This window comes from Pipistrellus hanaki (genome assembly GCF_964339955.1).
Source record: "Pipistrellus hanaki genome assembly, chromosome: 10".
NCBI classification, from domain to species: Eukaryota; Metazoa; Chordata; class Mammalia; order Chiroptera; family Vespertilionidae; genus Pipistrellus; species Pipistrellus hanaki.
The window spans coordinates 8,253,337-8,272,086 of record NC_140512.1 but is presented as its reverse complement, the minus strand read 5'-3'; the positions used below and the strand labels follow the sequence as shown (position 1 = coordinate 8,272,086).

The following is an 18,750-nucleotide window of genomic DNA, read 5'->3' as shown; positions in this document are numbered from 1 at the left end:
TTAAAAAAAAATCAATAGCAAAGAGGCAGGGCTATGATCATGTTTAAAATAAAACTAACACACAAACCTCCAAAGAGAAAGCCACTTCAATAACCCTCACTTGGGAAACTGATACACATAGAATAGGAACTCTGACCTTTCCTCCCTGATTTAAAAAGAAATTGAATATCGACATTTCAAAGGAGAACTCCACAATTCTTCTATGACGGCAGGGAATTGTATTTCTGTATGCAGCATAGAAATAGACCCCCGTTTCCAGTTTCCATGTTAGCAGTCACCAGACACTGGACTGCAAGTCCTGTTTTCTGAGCATCACACAGCTTCGGTTAAAAAAGCTTTCTCTTGGATCTTCCCTCCGAAAAGGAAAGATCAGAATGTGGGCCGGTCTTTAAATAGCTGCTTTCTTTTCCTTTTATTTTTAAAAAATGTATCAGGGTGACATTGGTTAATAAAATCATGTAGGTTCCAAGGGTACAATTCTATAATACATCCCAGTACACTGTACTGTGTGTTGATCACCGTAAGTCAAAGCTGTTTTTTTTTCTAATGTGGCCCTGGTAATAACAAGAGATGCTCTCATATAAACCATGGGCCAGAAGTTTTACTCACCAGCTCCGACGACCTTCCCCATCACCTTCCCACGTGGTTCAGACATACAGCCACCTACCTGCCTTCATAGGCGTTTGCATGCAGTCTATCCATACACACTTCTGAGCTTTTCTCCTCAAACAGCTATTTTTAATTTTGAGCCGGAATGCTCCTGCCAAAACAAGTCGCTGGACGACCCTCTACTCCAGAGATGAGGACATAAAGCTGTCACCGTCACCAATGAGCTCTGGTCGTCTCAGCAGTCGCTTCCCAGTGGTCAGAGCGCAGGGAGCACAACTGCTTGAAACCCAGTGATTTTAACCACTGGCCTCAACTTCCTCTCTGCACAAACCCAGCTCTGTCTTGACTTTCACTTCCTTCCAGAGCCTTCTCTCATGTGACAAGTCTAAGAAGCAGGAAAGCAGCCTAAAGGCAGGAAGATGGGGGGTAGGGGTTAACTGACAACTCGGGGAGCTGCCCTTGAATAGACTGCAGACCTCCTGAACAGCCAGCCCTGAGTGCTGCCTCAGCCGGGGGTCCTCAGGCCAGCGGAGCATCGAAGGACAGCGGCAGGATGATGACTATGCATGAGGAATGAACCCAGGTGACCTTGGCTGGGAGCTCAAGGAAGGTGTGGGACCCATTGGCTTCCCTAGTGAGCTGCAATTGGGTAGTGGGTTCAGAACACTGAACTCTACACTGTAGAATGGGGGAGATTATGTCAAACTATCTAGCTCACCATTAACAAACAAACTCTCAAGGTGTCTGTAACTGACAGCTGATATGGAGTTTGCTATGGACATTACACACACACACACACACACACACACACACACACACTCACGAATGGTGTAACAGTTACCAGTTCTTAGAAAATCTACAAAGACCTGCCACCTAGTGCCCATGTGTACAATTACTCTGACAAACCGCCATGTCTGGCCCTGCAGAATCTGGGTTCCTGTCCATCGGCGGCCCTGTCCTAGACGTTACTGAACACCCACAGGGTGCCGAGTGGATGCTGAGCGCTCACACTGAATAGCTATTAGTGAGAACCATATGAAATGGCCGTTTTTGTAAGTAAAAGACACACAACACTATCGAAGGTCAACAGTTTCATTTGGTTCGGTCTAAGTCATTTCGATGTTTCCCACCTACTGGATTTTCCTCTAGTTCCAAAGGTTACAGTATAAATGTCACACAGACAAGCCACTTGGGACAATTCCTTCCTTCCTCCTGCCCCAGAGGTGGCCATGAACCCTGTTCTTCTTTGGGCCACTCCCTCAACCACACCTGTTTCCTCAGAAGAACAAATTAGTCAGGAGCAGACGATGGTTAGGATCACGCCACAGAGACTGGGTCCTGATACCTGTACTGTTTTGTCTAGAAGCTTTTGAATTAGAGGAGGGCGAATCTGTCTCCTTGGTCAGCGTGGTAGGGCGGGAAGGACAGCAGCTATGAAGTTAAAGGAGTTACTGGCAACACGACCTGCAGTTACTAGTTCTTTGGCCCTGGGCAAACCCCCGGGCCTCCTGGGCCTCGGTGTTCTTGCTTCCTTGCTGATAGAGTAGGAACCCAGAAACTTAAAGATTGCTATCAAGAAGAATAAAATGATGTAGGATTATAATGGATTACAAACTATGCCATGCTTGATACATGTAAACGTTTTTTAAATGATAACGTTCCTAAAATCATGCAGGATTCAAAATAATAGAAGTCCCTTTATAATGAATTGCCTCCTATGGATTTATGCATTCTGTGGTAAGAATAGCTGCCCTTACTCTATTAAAGGTGCGTTGGATCTTGCAGGGCCCACACTTCTGTCTTATTTCTGACTCTCGGTGTGAATATTAAAGGAAGATCTATTGCAAATGACAGTGGTTTAACTTCTTTGTAATTTTTTTTTTAATCTCGAGGATATTTTTTCCATTGATTTCTTTTAGGGAGAGTGGAGGGAGCTAAGAGAGAGAAACATCGATGTGAGAGAAACACATCGATTGGTTGCCTCCCGGTCACATCCCAACCTGGCCAGGGATCAAACCTTAAACAGAGGTATGTGTGCCTTCAACCGGGAATCGAACCTTCAACCCTTCAGTCCTTCAGTCCGAGGGCCAACACTCTAACCACTGAACCAGACCAGCCAGGGCTCATTATTTTTTTAAGAGCAGTAAACGCTGCATTTGTAAACTTGAACTCACTCTACAGCTGGTTGGACTTCGTTAGCTCCATGAGTGGGGAGGGCCTAAGTATAAAGTGAAATATTAACTTTCTGGAAACTTCAAAGTTCTGTGTAAGGAGAGACATTTCTAAGCGATCGTCATAAAACCCAGCCAGACACTTCATTACTGAGGGATGAGTAATGCCAGATCTGCAACCTGCTCCCGAGGCAACGAAAACAAATCACCTCCTGGGCGGCCTTGGCAGCCTCATTTCCATGAATGTCAAGGCAGTTACCAGAAAACAAAACCCTTTCTCTCCCCCACAGCTGATGTGGGGCGTTGGGGGAAGAGGGGGAGACCCCACAAATTCTTATAGATGAAGCTTTTCGTTCACGAAGGTAGCAGATGGGCTTTTGCCCTTTCTTTCTTCATGGTCTGCAGGCTTCCCTCTTATCTCATCTGTGTCCCTGATAACCGGGGAGGTCTCTTGCTGGATCCTTGGCCAGACCCAACACCGCAGATAGGGCTGCGTTTCTTTCCATTTTGTTGAAATAGGTTTCCGGCAATATCATGATTAGGTACTGATCTGGTTTATCAGGGTTCATAGGACTCTTGTATATGTTCTCTTCATCTTAAGAAAGAGAATATAATTATCAAGAGTCTGCAAACACACTTGCTCTGAGCCAGGGGTAAGAGATGGGGCGGTATTCACAGAAGTGGTTGGTGGGCTTCCCATGTCTTCCCAGATGCCCCCTTTCCCACTTCCACGTCACCATGTTAAAGAAGGACAGTGTGGCTTAATTAATGAAAGCTGAAATGAAGCCTAATCAGAATATCAGAGCTTTCTCAACCAGGTGAGCAGGGAGCACAGGGTAAGAGGGTGAGGGGCAGCTGGTGGGGGTGGGAGGATCCAGAATTGTTCTGATTGTGAAGACAGCAGGCATCTAAACTGAACTTGAACGTTCCCACTGCTCATGTCCAAAGCCAAACAGGAATGAATTGGCTAACGTCACGGAGGGAGCGGGCCCCAGCTTCCTCAGAGGTTCAAAGTCCCCAGGACTCAGTGTCATGTCCACTTCCTGCTGAGCCCGGCCCAGCAGACCAAGGGCAAGAGGCCTCCTTCCTTGACTCACAGTGAAAGTCTGTTGGTTTCATTGGCTCTGATGGACCGCATCCCGGAACCAACCACAGTGGCCAGGCATGTGACCCATGGGGTCAGCCCTGAACCACAAACCCGCCTCTGGGGTTAGGGGGCAGGTTTGACTCCACCAGAATCACATCCACCGAGGGAGTGGGCAGGGCTCTGAGGGCATTTCCAGAAGAGGGCACACGGTTCTAGGGGCAAAAATGACAGGTCTTCACTGTGAAGGCACAGGGAAGTCCTAACCAGAAGGACACAAAGAGGGTGGAAAGAGACTGGAGCAGTAAGGGGGTGGCACCCTGTGCTGGGCCAAGAAAGACAGACATGGGTTCCCTACAATCGTGTCTCGTCCCACAGTGTTCACTGCGGTCCTGTCACCTTGAACTTGGGGCCTCAGTTTCTCACCTGTACGGGGACGAGAATAAGGCCAGGCCACTGGCGCCTTATTGTGCGACTGCATCAGAACGGCCCGGAGAGGTATTATCAAATGACACAGGCCCCAGGCTCAGTGCTGGCCACCCCCAGCGAGAGCCACTGGGCAGAGCTCAGAGGTCAGAGGTCAGAAGTCGGAGGTCGTAACCAGGGCAAACTGCAGTCCCTGCAGTTGGATAGCAGTCCTTGGCGACAAATCATTCACCTCCCAAAGGAGATAAAAGGTGGCAGGATATTTCCTCCCAAACACCCCCCTAAGACATGCAAACAGAAACCTCTCTAATTGCCTCTTCCACTGGTTGACATTGCAACTGGCCTTTAAGGACGCGCCATTTGTTAAGTCTTCTGTGATGAAAAAGAATAACAATCACATTGACCTAAAAAGGCTATAAAAATACATTCTTCCTTTTCCCGGTGACATACATACCTGTGTGAGGACAGAGCATCTTCCTATACTTCCAACAAAACAATATATTAGCCTGACTGAATACAGAAGCAGATGTGAGAATCCAGCTGTTGGCTATTAAGCCAGACACTAAAGAGATTCACAGACCTATAAAACAATGCCACTATCCTCACAAATTTTTTCCGTTTTGGAAAATGGACTCATTTTCCACAAAATATGTTATTTACATAAACACACAATGGATTTAGTACTGCTATGTTTAAAAAAATAAAAAGATATTTAATTTTTTCCTCGAATTTACTCTATATTACCTTCAATACCAACAGCTGTATACGTAAAAGCCATTTGGAGTCTCAGTCATCTGACAAGTATGAGAACCTCTGGCCCAGAATCACAGTGAATCAGATCAGTGGGACCATATTTACGTGCAAGCAGCCAGGCTGGCAGAACTGCCCACCTGTTTATGCAAAGAATAAACTCAAACCACAAAGAGACACCCCACCGCCACGGCACAGCCTGCTCGGTGCTATAAAACCCGAGGAAGAGGGGACGATTCAATGGCTTCATTGCTGGAAATTTGTTCTTGCTCATTACTCCCACATCTGTGGTCCTTTGAGTGTCGCCAACCTGCAACTCTCTTCCCTGCCACTAGATGGCACTACTCGCATAGAAGAGACCAGCAAGGATTGCATCTCAATTTCTAGAGAGATTTTGGAGGGAAATGAACAAGGAAGTCTGGCCTATCTTACTCAGACACACACTGGATGCATTAAGATAACTCTCCTTTTTGTTCCACTGATAGTGGGGGAACGAGTCAAAAGAGAAGCTTTCTGATAAAAGATAACTCACTACTAATTACTCTTCCATAGGAGGGTCCTCAGCATCAGGTGCTTATCAGAATCACCCAAGAGCATCTAAAACCCAGACGCCCAGGCCTTATCCTGAGTCTTTAAGTCTGACTTTCAGCGGCAATGGTGGGGGGGCAGTGGGGGTGCAGTGTAGGCATCTGTATTTTGAACACTCCCCAGTTGATTCCAGGGGGCGGCCAAGGGCGAGAACCATAGCCCTGGAAACAGCATCATGAAGAGCCACTGGCTGGCCCCTGAGGAAGAGACCCCCACGTTTCCATGTTTCACAGAAGTCTCTTTCTCTTACCACAGTCACTGTCCCCCCATCATTTCAATTTTAGCCAACAGCCTTGGAGAAGCAGCCAGGAAGGAGGAGCAAAGCAATCCTCTGACCCCATCTTGGGAAGCCTGCCCCCCTAGACCCACTCTCTCCACAGTGTCCTCCTGGAGGACTGAGTGAAGGCAGCGGGCGGGAAAGCACGCCGGGGCTTCCGTTAGAACACAGAGGGCTCACAGAAAGAACAAAAGCGTGCCAGGAGGTGGAGCAGGTGACCTTAAAACAGTGTTTTTCAACCTTTTTTGGGCAAAGGCACACTTGTTTCATGAAAAAAATCACGAGGCACACCCCCATTAGAAAATGTTAAAAAATTTAACTCTGTGCCTATATTGACTATATATAAAGTAATTCTCTTGAATAGGAATCAAATAAACACAAAGAAAGTATTTTATAATTACTTTATTATGAAATATTAAGTAAACAAAATAGTGAAAAATTATAAAATTCTTGTCTTATCTGCACCTACGGCACACCAGGCAACATCTCGCGGCACACTAGTGTGCCGCGGAACAGCGGTTGAAAAACGCTGCCTTAAAAGAAACTGCTCCCTCAAGTGTCCGACAGCCTTGCTTTCCCTTCTGACCTTTCCTCGAACCCGGGGTTGAGAACTTTGGAGTCACCTGGGGAACCTTAAAAACCGCACCTCCTGAAGGTCTCCAGAGGGAGCTTTGATGCAGTAAGCCAGGAAAGGCGAACATGGATATTTCTTAAAAGCTCCCAGGCCGAGTCTAACTTGCAGCCAGTCTGAGAAGCCCTGACCTAACCAGAGCAGCTATTTTTCTCGCCGCATGATAAATCCCGCACCATCGGGGGATTCGGATGCAAGGTAACGCTCGGGAAGGCTGGTTTCATGAGCAAATGTAATCTAAGTTCAGAGCCATTCTTACAGCATTCTATCCCATTCCGTTTTATGACCAGCGCGTGAGCCGGGAGATGGATGGGCAGAGCCATTACTGCAGCTGTCACACTCACTAGCTACGTTAGCTTATCGTCATTCATCCTTGACTCCTGGGAAAAGGCCGGTTATCTCAGTCTCATGTTACTTCCCAGGGGCCCCCCAAGGAGCAAGCCTACAGGTTTTCCGGACCCTATACCGCCAGGGTCTTTTTCAGCTCCCCGAGGCTTTCTGCATGAACAACGTTGGCTCTTCTTTGGCAAAGGAAATGTGGCACCTCTGGTTGGGGCAGGGCAATGGGCAACACGTGTCTGAATCAACTGCCCTGAGTGAAGTCCCAAAGCCTCTCCACCCTCAGGACCAAGACCCCCTCCACCAGGACACACCCACGGAGCCTCCAGGAAAAGAGCTGCCTCACCATCCTCTTGCATGTGTGCACCAGGGCCACCTGGAGGCCTGCTCACACCCAGGCTGGCAGGTGCCACCTCCAGACTTCCTGCCCCAGGAGTGTGGGTGACCCCCGAGAAGGTGCCTGTCCCAGCAGTCTCCTGGGTGGTGCTGATGTGGCTGGTCCCTGAGGGCCAACTTTGAGAACCACTGGCCTAATTAACCACTTGGAGGCAGCACGGTCAAGTATCACGAAGATTTTGTGTAAAACGCTGGGGTAGTTGTGAGATGGCAGCGATTCCTTTGGAGCGGGTGGGGGAAGGAGAAGGAGGGCCAGCGGGTTTTATTAAAGAGGTTGTGCTGGACTCTAAAGGGTGAGTGGGAGGGAACCGGGAGGTCGCTGGAGGGGAGGCATTTCAGACAGCAGGTGCCGAGGGAGGGAGGCCAGGGCCCCAGGAGGCCTGTGGACCACAGGCCAGTGGGGGGGCCAGCCTGGGAACACGGGCTAGGGAGGGTGGGGCTGGCTGTAGTGGATATTTCTGGCACTTCTTTTTCAAAAAATATTTTTATTGATTTTAAAGGGGAAGGGAGAGGGAGATAGAAACATCAATGATGAGAGAGAATCATTGAATGTCTGCCTCCTACATGCCCCACACTGGGGATCAAGCCCAAAACCTGGGCATGTGCCCTGACTGGGAACCAAACCATGACCTTCTGGTTCATAGGTCAATGCTCAACCACTGAGCCACACAGGCCGGCCTGCCAGTTCTTTAGTGCCCCTTGCCACCTGCTGGTCCACCTCCCTCCCTAGCTTGTCTGAACGAATGTTAAACCCTGTGATTCTTAGATTGCTTAGAGTCCATGTTTGCAGGTCAGTAGATAATCCATCTATGGAATAAATTTTGACATGCATTTCATGAAAGAAATTACACTGGGCAATGGCATTCTAATCAAATGTGCCAAATGTTGGCCTTTATATATCATAATGTTTTTTAGATCAATTACAAAAAGAATCAGAGAGAAAACAGATCACTCTTGGCTAACTACCACCACTTTGTCTTCATCTGCACCCTACTCATCGATCTACCTCATCTAAGTTATTAAAGGCCAGGTCACTGCCGGCCACCTTGACAGGAGAGACATCTGGAAACCACTCACACCCAAGGGGGCACGTTATGATAACTTTCCGCTAATTAACACTTAATATTCTCAGATTTACGGAGAATCAGGTCTCTCTGGATTATCTGGAAATGATCAATAAAATAAGTGGGCGAACCACATTTAAGAACTCTGGAAAATGAAATGCGAGGCTGTCCGAACCGGAGAACTATTAGAAAAGGCACACACGTCCTTCATTAAAACCTGCAAGACACGGCATGACTGAAGCACACAGGGGCCCCGGCACCTCCCCACCAATCCATTCAAGTTCATGCCCCCTCTCTTCTAGTCACTGCCTCCATGGCAACAGTGCACTGCCCTGCCCTGCAGGGAAATAGAATCTCTGGCAAGACTGAGACTTTCAATAATTCCCCTTGTCAATACAGATCCGGGAGATATGGGCGTATCTGTACCAACATACTTAACAAGCCCACCAGCAGAATGAGCGACCCCCAGCGGGTGACCAGCCCGGTGTTCAGAGTGCCCCACGGAGAGCCACACGTGTCATCATTCGTGTCTAAGCAAGTCCATACACTGACACCTGTCCGCCAGCCCTTTCCTGGTGGCTTGTGCAAAGGGGTTAGTACCCTGATTATTAATTTCCTCCAAATGTTAAATTTAACAAACACAGACAAGAGGATCTATATCAGTGGTGGGGAATGTCTGGCCTGCGGGCTGTATGAGGCCTGCAAAAATCATTTGGTCTGGCCCTGCCAAGGCATGAGGGGTGAGTTAATGAAACATTTAACCAAATTTGGCAGGCTCGTTTTTAAGCTGATAATTTTGTATGGCCCTCGAGTGATGTTATAAATATCCAAGTGGCCCTTGGCAGAAAAAGAGTTCCCTACCCCTGATAGAGTGAGAGATGTATTTTGTCACACAGATTTCCTTATAGAAACATCATCTAGAGCACATGTGTCAAACACAAGGCCCGCGGGCCAAATCCAGCCCGCCAGGCCTTGCAATGTGGCCCGCACCGCGCTGTCATCACTACACTCCGCTGTCAGTTTATGACATTGTCAGTTTATGACTGTTCAGTAAACCATTCCGCCCGCGATTTAGGCTGGATTTTAGATTTTGGCCCCTTCTCTGATTGAGTTCGACACCCCTAATCTAGAGAGACAGGTGTCTACTGACGGAACTTCCTTCTCGGGGGAGAAAGAATGGAGAAATAACAACCCCAATACCAAGCTCTGCACTCTCCTCCCCATTGCCAGCTCCCGGACACGTGCCCGAGCCCAGCCTGCAGTTGTAACCGATTGCTTTCTGGGTGGCATTACTCTCCGATGCAGAAATATCAACACGGCTTCGGAGATTTATTTCACAATTCATCCTCCGATCTGTCACGCCGGGAAGGTCAGCGTCCAGATTTTCTTTTCGAAATGACTTTGGAACAGATTTCCCCAACAGGCTAAGAAATGGCTCTCGCCCAGACCAACCGGAACAAACACTGAACGCTGGGACTCAAGTCCTCTCTCTATTTCATTAAAAGGCAAACAATCAGAAACCCCACCATGTCTCAGGTCAATTATTTGGGAAAAAACAAAAAACACAAAATAAGCAGGTGCTCTGGAGACACTGGCGTGATCCAAAGAAACTGGCAAATGACTTTTCCCCGCGCCAGCTGCTCTACCGATGTGATTCTGGGAAGGTTCTCCAAGGTGCTCAGACCCAATCAGGAAATCAATTGAAATCACACCCAGTCTGCCAACAGGACGCACTGCCCCCTTAGCCCCTCCCCATCTTTCTGTCTCCCTGGTGCATCCCCACTGCCAAAGCCAAAGCCCAGCAGCCCACCTGAGGGTCCCTTGCTTTTGGCTAACACTGGACAACTGGGGTGGCAGGGGCTCCCTTCCGGTTTAATTAAGGATGAGTGACCACCAGAAGGAGCCGTGCCAGGGTCCTGCCCCCTTATTTATATCTGCCCCACCCCAGCTCCCCTGCGAAGCTGCACCAGGCTCTCTCTGCACCTGTCACTCTGTCAGTGCGGACAGGCAGGACCAGGCAAAGCAGATGGTTCCGAAAGGGGAGCATCCAAAAGCCTGCCGGCAAACTGTGCGGGGCCTTCCGCACATGCCGGAGAGGAAAATCCCGTCCTCCTGCCACCTCCCGCGGGAACATCCAGCCTGACCGCTCACCCGGGGGGCATTTCTGTTCTCTTTCTTTGGGGCAAAAGGCAGTCTGTCTGTCTAAGCCTCCGGGAGGCAGCCAGCATCACCACAAGGCTCACCAGTGTCAGTACGGGCTGCCACCCAGGTAAGATCACCTTTAGGAGCCTGCAGAGCGAGTGTGCACACGGTCCTCAGAGAAGCAGCCACGAACAGCACGGGTTTGGCCAGCTGGGTGCAATCTACTAGTAGACAGAGCCCGTAATGCCTCTCATGCAATTTAAAGCAAGTGACCATTGTCACCATACAACATCAATGGAAGGTTTTTTCCCTTCAGACTCCAAACAAACCCAGAGATAATTATTTGTGGGAGTGCTGGGACTGACTGTCTGAGTTTGAGCAAGTCTCTGAACACTTCCGGGTCTCAGTTTCCTCACCTGTAAAATGGGTCTGTTGAACGGGAAGATTTCTAAGGTCCCCTTAAGCACTAAAGTTCGAGAGTTCTTAGGGTGGGGGTGGGTTTCCTCCAGCGTTTTGGCAAATCACACCTAGGATCCATCACCCAGCTTTTCAGCATCAAGACGCACAGCCTGCCTCCGCCTCAGGCGCCTCTTACCTTTTCCACTGTGGGGTGCTCTTCACTCGTGACGCTCGCTTTCCGCGCCTCGTTCTTGGACCGGCTCAGCCTCCGGGACACCTTCTCTCGGAGCAGCGTGGCGTACCCGATGTGCTCGTAGATGGGGTTTGTGGTCATCTTGGAAATGTACTCGGAGGCTTTGGTTTCTATGTACAGCGTTATCAGGCCATCGGTGACCAGGTCGTGAATGGACTCGAACCTCTTCTCGCCCACAAAGTGTTTGCCATCGTAGAAGAGCCTGTAGTTTAAGGTCTGGTTTCCAAACCTGCCGGGAGCGGGGCCAGAGGGGGATCAATGTTAGAAGTAAGACTGGTGAATAATAGCAACCAACATCTTTTTGAGCGTGTCCTATTTGCCAGGCACTGGTCTAGCACGGGCATGGTTCCACCCATTGGTTAGCATAGAGATCCTGGGAGACAGTCACAGTCCTTATCCCTGTTTCACTCCTGAGAGCGCTGAGGCTTGAAGAGATGGGGTACCTGCTGGAGGCTGCACCCCTGGAAATTTAACCCCCGCTCGTCACATAAGACAAGTGCAACAGTGGGCACGGTCCCGCTCACCGCAGAGCTAGCGTGTAGCATCCCGGCTGGCGCTGGCTCTCTCTGAGAATGTAGGCGCCCTCCACGCCCCCGAGAAGTTCATCAGCCTGCTCCCGCGAGATGATCCCGTGGAACCTGAGGGCAGAGGAGACCAGGACGCTCTGAACAGACCACACACAGAGCATGGGCCACGCAGAGATGGCTACAAAGATGCCTGGGCCACCGGGATCTCTGCCCCCACCCCCCCCAACACCTGGGTGACTATCACCCCTCAGCATGCACCCACACCCACCATAAGCATTCAGGAGGCCAGACACAATGAACCCGCAGACCACCTGGCTTTCTGCTGTTGCTTTTGTTCACAAGCTGAACATTAAAATGGAAGCAAATGCCAGGTTATGGCTCCTTTGTTAACCAGGGACAATAACACAAGAGCCATTACCAGATCTCTGCTCCAAAACAGAGACTATGTATTATCCTGATTGCAAGTGAACATCATTGATTATCCACCTGCTTACTTCAGGTTCGGGTGTGTGGGTGCGTGGGTGTTAACATGTGTTAATGTTAGAGGCTCATTCTCTGGAAAGGATGGCCAGCTTTAGTAAACATGTCTCTGTTTCTTTAAATGTTGAGAGTGATAGCTTAGGAATATGTTTGCAAAACATTCCTTCCTGGAAGAGGGCAGGGAGAGAGAGAAGTCAGCTAGAAAGGAGGTTTGGGGTCCCCCCACCAACCAGGAATGCAAAGATTAAGTTGGGGGACAGTGCATGATCTTGGAGCACTGCTTTTCATAGAGCCACCCTCCTGCTCCAAAGGAGGCCAATGGTGCCAGTTCTAGCAGGAAACCCGGAGGGGTCTGTGCAGAGCCATGGTCCGTGGGTCCCCGCAGCCCCTGCAGAGCATGCGTGGATCAGTTCTCAGGGTTCCTGGAGCTGAGCAGAGAGGTTTGGGGCCTGGATTGTGAGTGTAACCACTGGACCCTGCCAACCTCATGGGGAAGCCTCCGATGTGGCATGAGCTGGGGCCAGAGAGGGCTGGGCAGACAGCCTGAGCAAAGAGACCTGGTTCTGGGCCCCTGAGAATAGGAGAGGGAGGGGCAGAAGGGACACTGGGCATCAGGAGTTTCCCACACCAGAGTCAGAAGGGACAAAAGCGGGTGTCACAGGAGGTTGGAGGCTGGGATGTCATGTGACTGTCTGACCATGTGACTGATTGTGGCCTGGGTAGGGCAGGGCAGGGGCTTGAAGAGAAGACACACACAGAGGCTCAGGGACCTGATGCCCCTGCCCCATGTCACTTTCAGGGGTGGGGAAATATACCAATAGGCAGTTAACCTGGAAGTAGTAAGTTTTCATGATCTTGGCTTGATGTGTTTAAGTGGTGAGCAGCAGCCTATGCAGTGGCAGACCAAATTCAATCCAATTGTTCCACAAAAGAAATCACAGGTCTGTGAATCTGAGGACCCAGTCCATGGCTCCTCTTCCCCTTTATGCATGGATTTTCAGAAACCCATGACGTGTGTATCTCACGATCCCAACTTTGTGAAAAGGAAGTGAGGCCAGAGGCTGGGAGGAGGGAGGAAGGGCACATGGTCTCGCTCAGGGTCAGCTGATGGGTACTGTGCACCATCTAGAGTCCCATACTTGCTAACTTCCCCAAATTAGAAGGTATTAACTCGTTAAAAATTTCAAAGTGAAATAAAACACAAAGTCTCAATTATGGAAAATTCTGCCTCACGTTTCAAATATTTGCCTGGCCCTCAGCGGCTGCTTCTCTGGAGAGGGGTGTATGCACCAAGAGACACCCCCCCTCCCACATTCACAGGAGCCAAGCACCTGAGTCTTAGAAAGAAAATGCAATACCAAGTGGTCCCATTACATTTATCTTTCTTGTTAGACTCTTGCACAGTGGAGATTTGATGAAGACCTTATATTAGGAGCTTTTTAATATTTATAGTTAAATGACATATGAATTGACTACTTACTACATTATTGAAACAAAGAATAGCATAATACATACTCTCTTCCGTAATATTTTGGTCTGTTTTCCACCTATATTAAAAGAAGAAAAAATATTAATAATGCATTTCAATGGAAATCAGATAGATAAAAATGCTTTTCATACAAACAGAGCTGTAGTCCTGGTTGTAATGTTATTACAGTTTTTGTTTCCAAAATTAGAGATCCATGAATCTGTGGAGTTAACCAACACATTCCCCTGTCTGGGGTAGCAATGTTCTAGAATCATCATATTGCTCTAAGCATTTAGGCTCCTTTCTTCACCCAAACCCAACCATCCAATAAAAGAATTTCAAAGGAAACAAAGTGATGCTTATTTTAATATTAGGGAATTTATCAAGATATTAGAAGGCTTCATCCTGGAGGATCAAAGGAATATTTTTAGCATGAATAAAACATAAGCACTTATTTCAATCTTCACCCACTTGTTTCATTATGTATTTACAATAAAGATGAGACGTGCTTCTGGGTTAAAAAATAACTTTCATTTGGTCCCTTCTCACATAAAGTCAATATTCTAACATTCTTATTTTTTTCAATAAATGAATAATGACTAAAATTACTTGACACCAGAGATATAGACGCAGAGGGCAAGATTTATGACTCAACCAAACACCACAATCATTTCAGAAAAGATTTTCCAATTACAGTGCTTGTGTTGGGGGTATTAACTCGAGGAATTTTGATCTCATAGAGAATAGTCTACTTTCACAAGAACTTTCTCTTCCAATGTTCCTCGTGTTGGAGTTGAGAGAAATGAACAGGAATGCTCATGATCAGCTTTTGTTCTTTTAGTCTAACTGCAGGGACTAGGAAACAGTGGGGCCACATTAAGTCATGAACTTCCATTGATGCTATGACAGCAGACAATATGAGCCGGCAGCTGTTTTATTTATAGTTATTTCTGTCTACAGTCAAATGGGGAGTTTTTTAAAAATTATTTTCAATCCTCACCTCTTATTGACTTTAGAGAGACAGGAAGGGAAAGAGAGAAACACTGATGTGAAAGACAAACATTGATTGGTTGCCTCCCATTTGCACCCTGACTAAGGATCAAACTTGTAACCTTTTGATGCACTGAAGATGTTCCAACCAACAGACACCCCCCCCCCCCCCACTCCCTCCGCCAGGGCTTAAGTGGGGAGTTTTCTCTGCAGGGCTCATAGGTAGGGAAAGAGGTGAGGTTTCAAAGTACTGTCCTACCTCCACCCTCCAAAGGATGCAGGGAGCCCAAAAGGGTAGAAGGGAGCTAGAGAGAAATGGTCAGAAAGGGGGAGCCAGGAATCTGAGGGCCACATTCACAATCCTGCTTGGACAAGCTTGACTGGCATATACTATTCATGTAGACACTTCTAAGTATGTGCTCACTCATCTGTGCATTTTATACTGAAAAGCACTGAACTGAGAGGGGAACATTCATAACGCTCAGTCTTCAAGGTGTGAAGCCTGCTCAGTGTCACTTTCAGAGGAAGCTCTACAACACGTCATTAACAGAAGCACCGAGTGTGAAACGGCATCTTGTTATCTGACATATAGCTATGTGCTACATATATAAAACCCTAAGCGACCGGTGGACCATTTGACTGTTTGGCTGTTCAACCAGTTGCTATAATGTGCACTGACCACCAGGGGGCAGATGCTCAACGCAGGAGCTGACCCTTGGTGGTCAGTGCACTCCCGCAGCAGGAGCACTGCTCAGCTGACCAATGGGTGCCAGAAGCTGGGCTCATGGTTGGCAAGCACAGCTGCGGCGGCACAAGGTTTTCCCACCACTGCAGCAGCACTACTGAGCAACAGCGGCAGCAGGTGCAGCAGGGCTGAGATGAGCAGGAGCGGCGTGGTGCCCGACCTGGGTTTAGGCTCCTCCCTGGCCACCTACCACTTCACACCAATGTGTGTCCCTTGGGGGACATTGAACTGCTGGTTTTGGCCTAATCCCCAGGAATTGAGCTGAAATCAGCAGTCCCACATCTCCTGAGGGGTTCTATATTGCGAGAGGGCACAGGCCAGGCTGAGGGACCCCACCTGTGCATGAATCCATGCACCGGGCCTCTAGTATACTACAATAAAAAACAACCATGAAATAATATTGCCAAAGATTTGAAAAGTACTCTCTAAATTGGACTCCTATTGGTAGTGTCCCCAGGTACCAGGCCTGAACAAATACTAAGGGGCTTTTCCTCAGGGGAAAAAGCAGGAAAATTGTGGCTATATGTCCAGTTGACTTAAACACGAGGCCAATAAGAACACTGAGATATGAGAGAGACCCTCTTCCATCTCCTGGCAGCTCTGCTACTCAGAGAGTGGCCCTGGGACCGGCCTCCTCCGGCAGCCGGGGCGCTAGCTGGGAGCTGGTCGGCAGGTCGGCAATGCGGAGTCAGCACATTGAAGGGGTCGTGTACACACTAAAGCTTGAGCAGCTGCCACAGGAGACCTTATCCCAGGAGGTTTTCAACTGGAAGAAGGATTTGGGGAAAAACTTTTTGTAAGGTGTTATAGCAAACACGTGATATTTGTGGTGGGGGCTGTTCTGAGAGCAGAGCCTGCCTGTGTTGACTGTAGAACGAGGCAAAGATTACGAACGCAGAGCCCTGCTGTCAGTTTAATTGCCGGGTGACCCTTAGTAGGTTATTATACTTCTTTGCATCTCATTTTCCTCTATTTTCAATAAAACTGGAATTATAAGAATGAGTGTTTTAATAAGGCTGTTTTGAAGATTGGATGAGATAATGCATATAAAAACGGCGAGGCTTGGAACACTGTCTATAACAGGTTATCGTTTATTGAGCAGCTACTCTGTGCCAGGAATGTCCTTTGGGCTTCCCATGTTTATCTCATGTAAGCCTCCAAACAACACTGGGGGGCACATGAACTCTCTTAATCTACAGAGAGCCCCTCAACAATGAGCGTGAGGCCACAGGACGAGCACCTGGCTTCACACCCACACATACCCCTTCACTCCCGGGTGCTTCTTCAGAGCAGACACCAACCCGTGCCAACGACTCCATCGGCTAGGGCACAGTGCTGCCCTTCGCTTAAATCCTGGACTGTCCAAATTTCCCTGCGGTTTTCTCTGCCAGCACTGAACGCCTTAAAATCCCTTTGTGATGACTGAATACTGCCCATGAGTTAACCCATGAGAACCAGGGCTCAGTCTGCCTCTCTCCACTGTTTCTCTGTAATTCAGAAGTGTGTGTATTCCAAGCTACCTGGTTCATGTCCAGTGCCTCCTTCTAATTTTGAGGACACATTCTCAGCACTTTGCAAAGCTTGAAAGAACGAGCAGGGTGACAGCTGCACAGTGAGAGACAGGAAACATAATCCTTAAATGAGTTTGCTTTATAGTCGGATTATCATTGCCTAGATAAACACAAGTTCTTTTGTATTCAACACAAAGACACTCAAAGAATATTGTGAGTCCTCTGTAAACAAGGTTTCCAATTATTGAAAAAACAAAGCTCTTATAATCTCTCAGCAGCTGGTATATGTTAAGTTTTTGCTTAATAGAAATCATTTTAAAATTCAATTTAGCAACCTCCTACGCAGGGCAGCTAGACGGCTGGATTTTCTGAGCGACTGATCAAATGTAGAGAAATGGGTTTTGATGACAGGATTTGTATTGGTGATATTGGGGTGACTTCATCCAGAAAAAAATAGATAGGGCTAATTCAAAAGTTCTTTATTGAAAAGGAGAGAGGGAAAATTCAAGTGCTAAAATGTAGTATGGGATAAGCAAGCTTTAAAATCTGTTTCTGTTCATCTAGAATCTAAGGCCTTATTTTTTTCTCGTGGCATTCCTTAAAGCTTCCAGAATTCTGATGGGCACTGTGAGGTAAATCCCTTCCTGTCTTGATTAAGATGATGTATGGTAAAAACAACAACAAAAAATCTACTGGGCAGTCTTTCTGCATAAACCTCCTGGGTACCCAGTTCTTTGCAAAGTTCCGTGAGTGCACACAAGTCAGGCCCTTTAGTGACCTTCCAGGTCTCCCTGTCTGACCTTTGATCACTCTCCAATCTATCTTTCACACTGAGACTGAAAAATGCAGACCTCATCACGTTGCTCCCTGCTCCAAATTGTTCACTGGCTCCTCACTGCCATGTGGTCAAACCTCCCCACCTTAGTGAGACCTTGTAGACTACCCTCCCTAAAAGTGGTATTTCCTCTTCTTGGTACATCCCATCTCTCTACTCTCCTTCGTTTCCCCCCCAATAGATTTATCATCATCTGATACTACATTTTTCACTTGTATGTGTGTTTTTAATCTCCCATTCAAATGGAAATTACAACAAGGGCAGCGATTTTTGTGCTTTGCTTACTGTTGGATCTTCAGCATTGAGAACAGAGCTGGCACATAGTAGGAGCTCAGTAAATATTTACGGAATAAATAAAAGGAGGGCATACAGGGTCTTCCTAATGTGGCCTTACTAGGGCATCCAGAGTATGTCCTTAGCACACACACTCTTGGCTTTCCCTTCAGAGAATTTTTTCATACCCCTCCAACCAACCTCTGTCATTTCTGTTACTGTTGTTGGTTTGTGGTTTTTATTTTATCTATCTATCTATCTATCTATCTATCTATCTATCTATCTATCTATCTATTTATTTATGCTAAAGTTAGCCAGATTTGGTTTCTGTTGTTCACAGTAGAATCCTAAGAGATATTCCCATTAAGTCCTAATCTCCAGGGCCAGAGCCAGGGCGGAAGTAAGGCTTAGCATGCTCCATAGAGGATACTGACCTACAACCAGGACTGGGAATAACTGTGGGCTGCAGTTCCAAAACCTGGAGAAGAGGAACCCCTTCCTAGGAGCTAGGCACACCTTCCTGGGACCTCTTCATGGCTTTTGATCCACTCTCACAGCAGGCTTCCAGAAACACCCAAAAGCCTCTCCAGCTGGCCCTGATTACCCCCTGGCAGCTCATGGTGACCCAGGCGCCATTGCTACGTCTTCCCTGGCACTGCCTCCTTGGCTCCATGTGTTGGCTCCCTATACCTGCCTCAGGCTCTCCTTGTTTGGACAACATAATGAAGTGTGCTGTTCTGGCTCTGCCCGCATGCTTCTGTGCCTAGCATTTTATAACCACCCTCTGGAATC

The 18,750-nt window shown here is 47.9% G+C and overlaps 1 protein-coding gene across 1 annotated transcript in view; it reads right to left on the bottom strand.

The window, feature by feature from the left end:
- The window catches only part of CHN2 (chimerin 2), a 208,895-nt gene that overhangs the window by 42,899 nt on the left and 147,246 nt on the right, over positions 1-18,750 (bottom strand). Inside the window, exons 4-6 of the mRNA XM_084896988.1 lie at positions 13,652-13,683; positions 11,654-11,767; positions 11,073-11,358 (exon numbers count right to left, since the gene is read on the bottom strand). Coding sequence (XP_084753114.1) covers positions 11,073-11,358; positions 11,654-11,767; positions 13,652-13,683 — 432 coding nt within the window. The remainder of the gene's footprint in view (positions 1-11,072; positions 11,359-11,653; positions 11,768-13,651; positions 13,684-18,750) is intronic.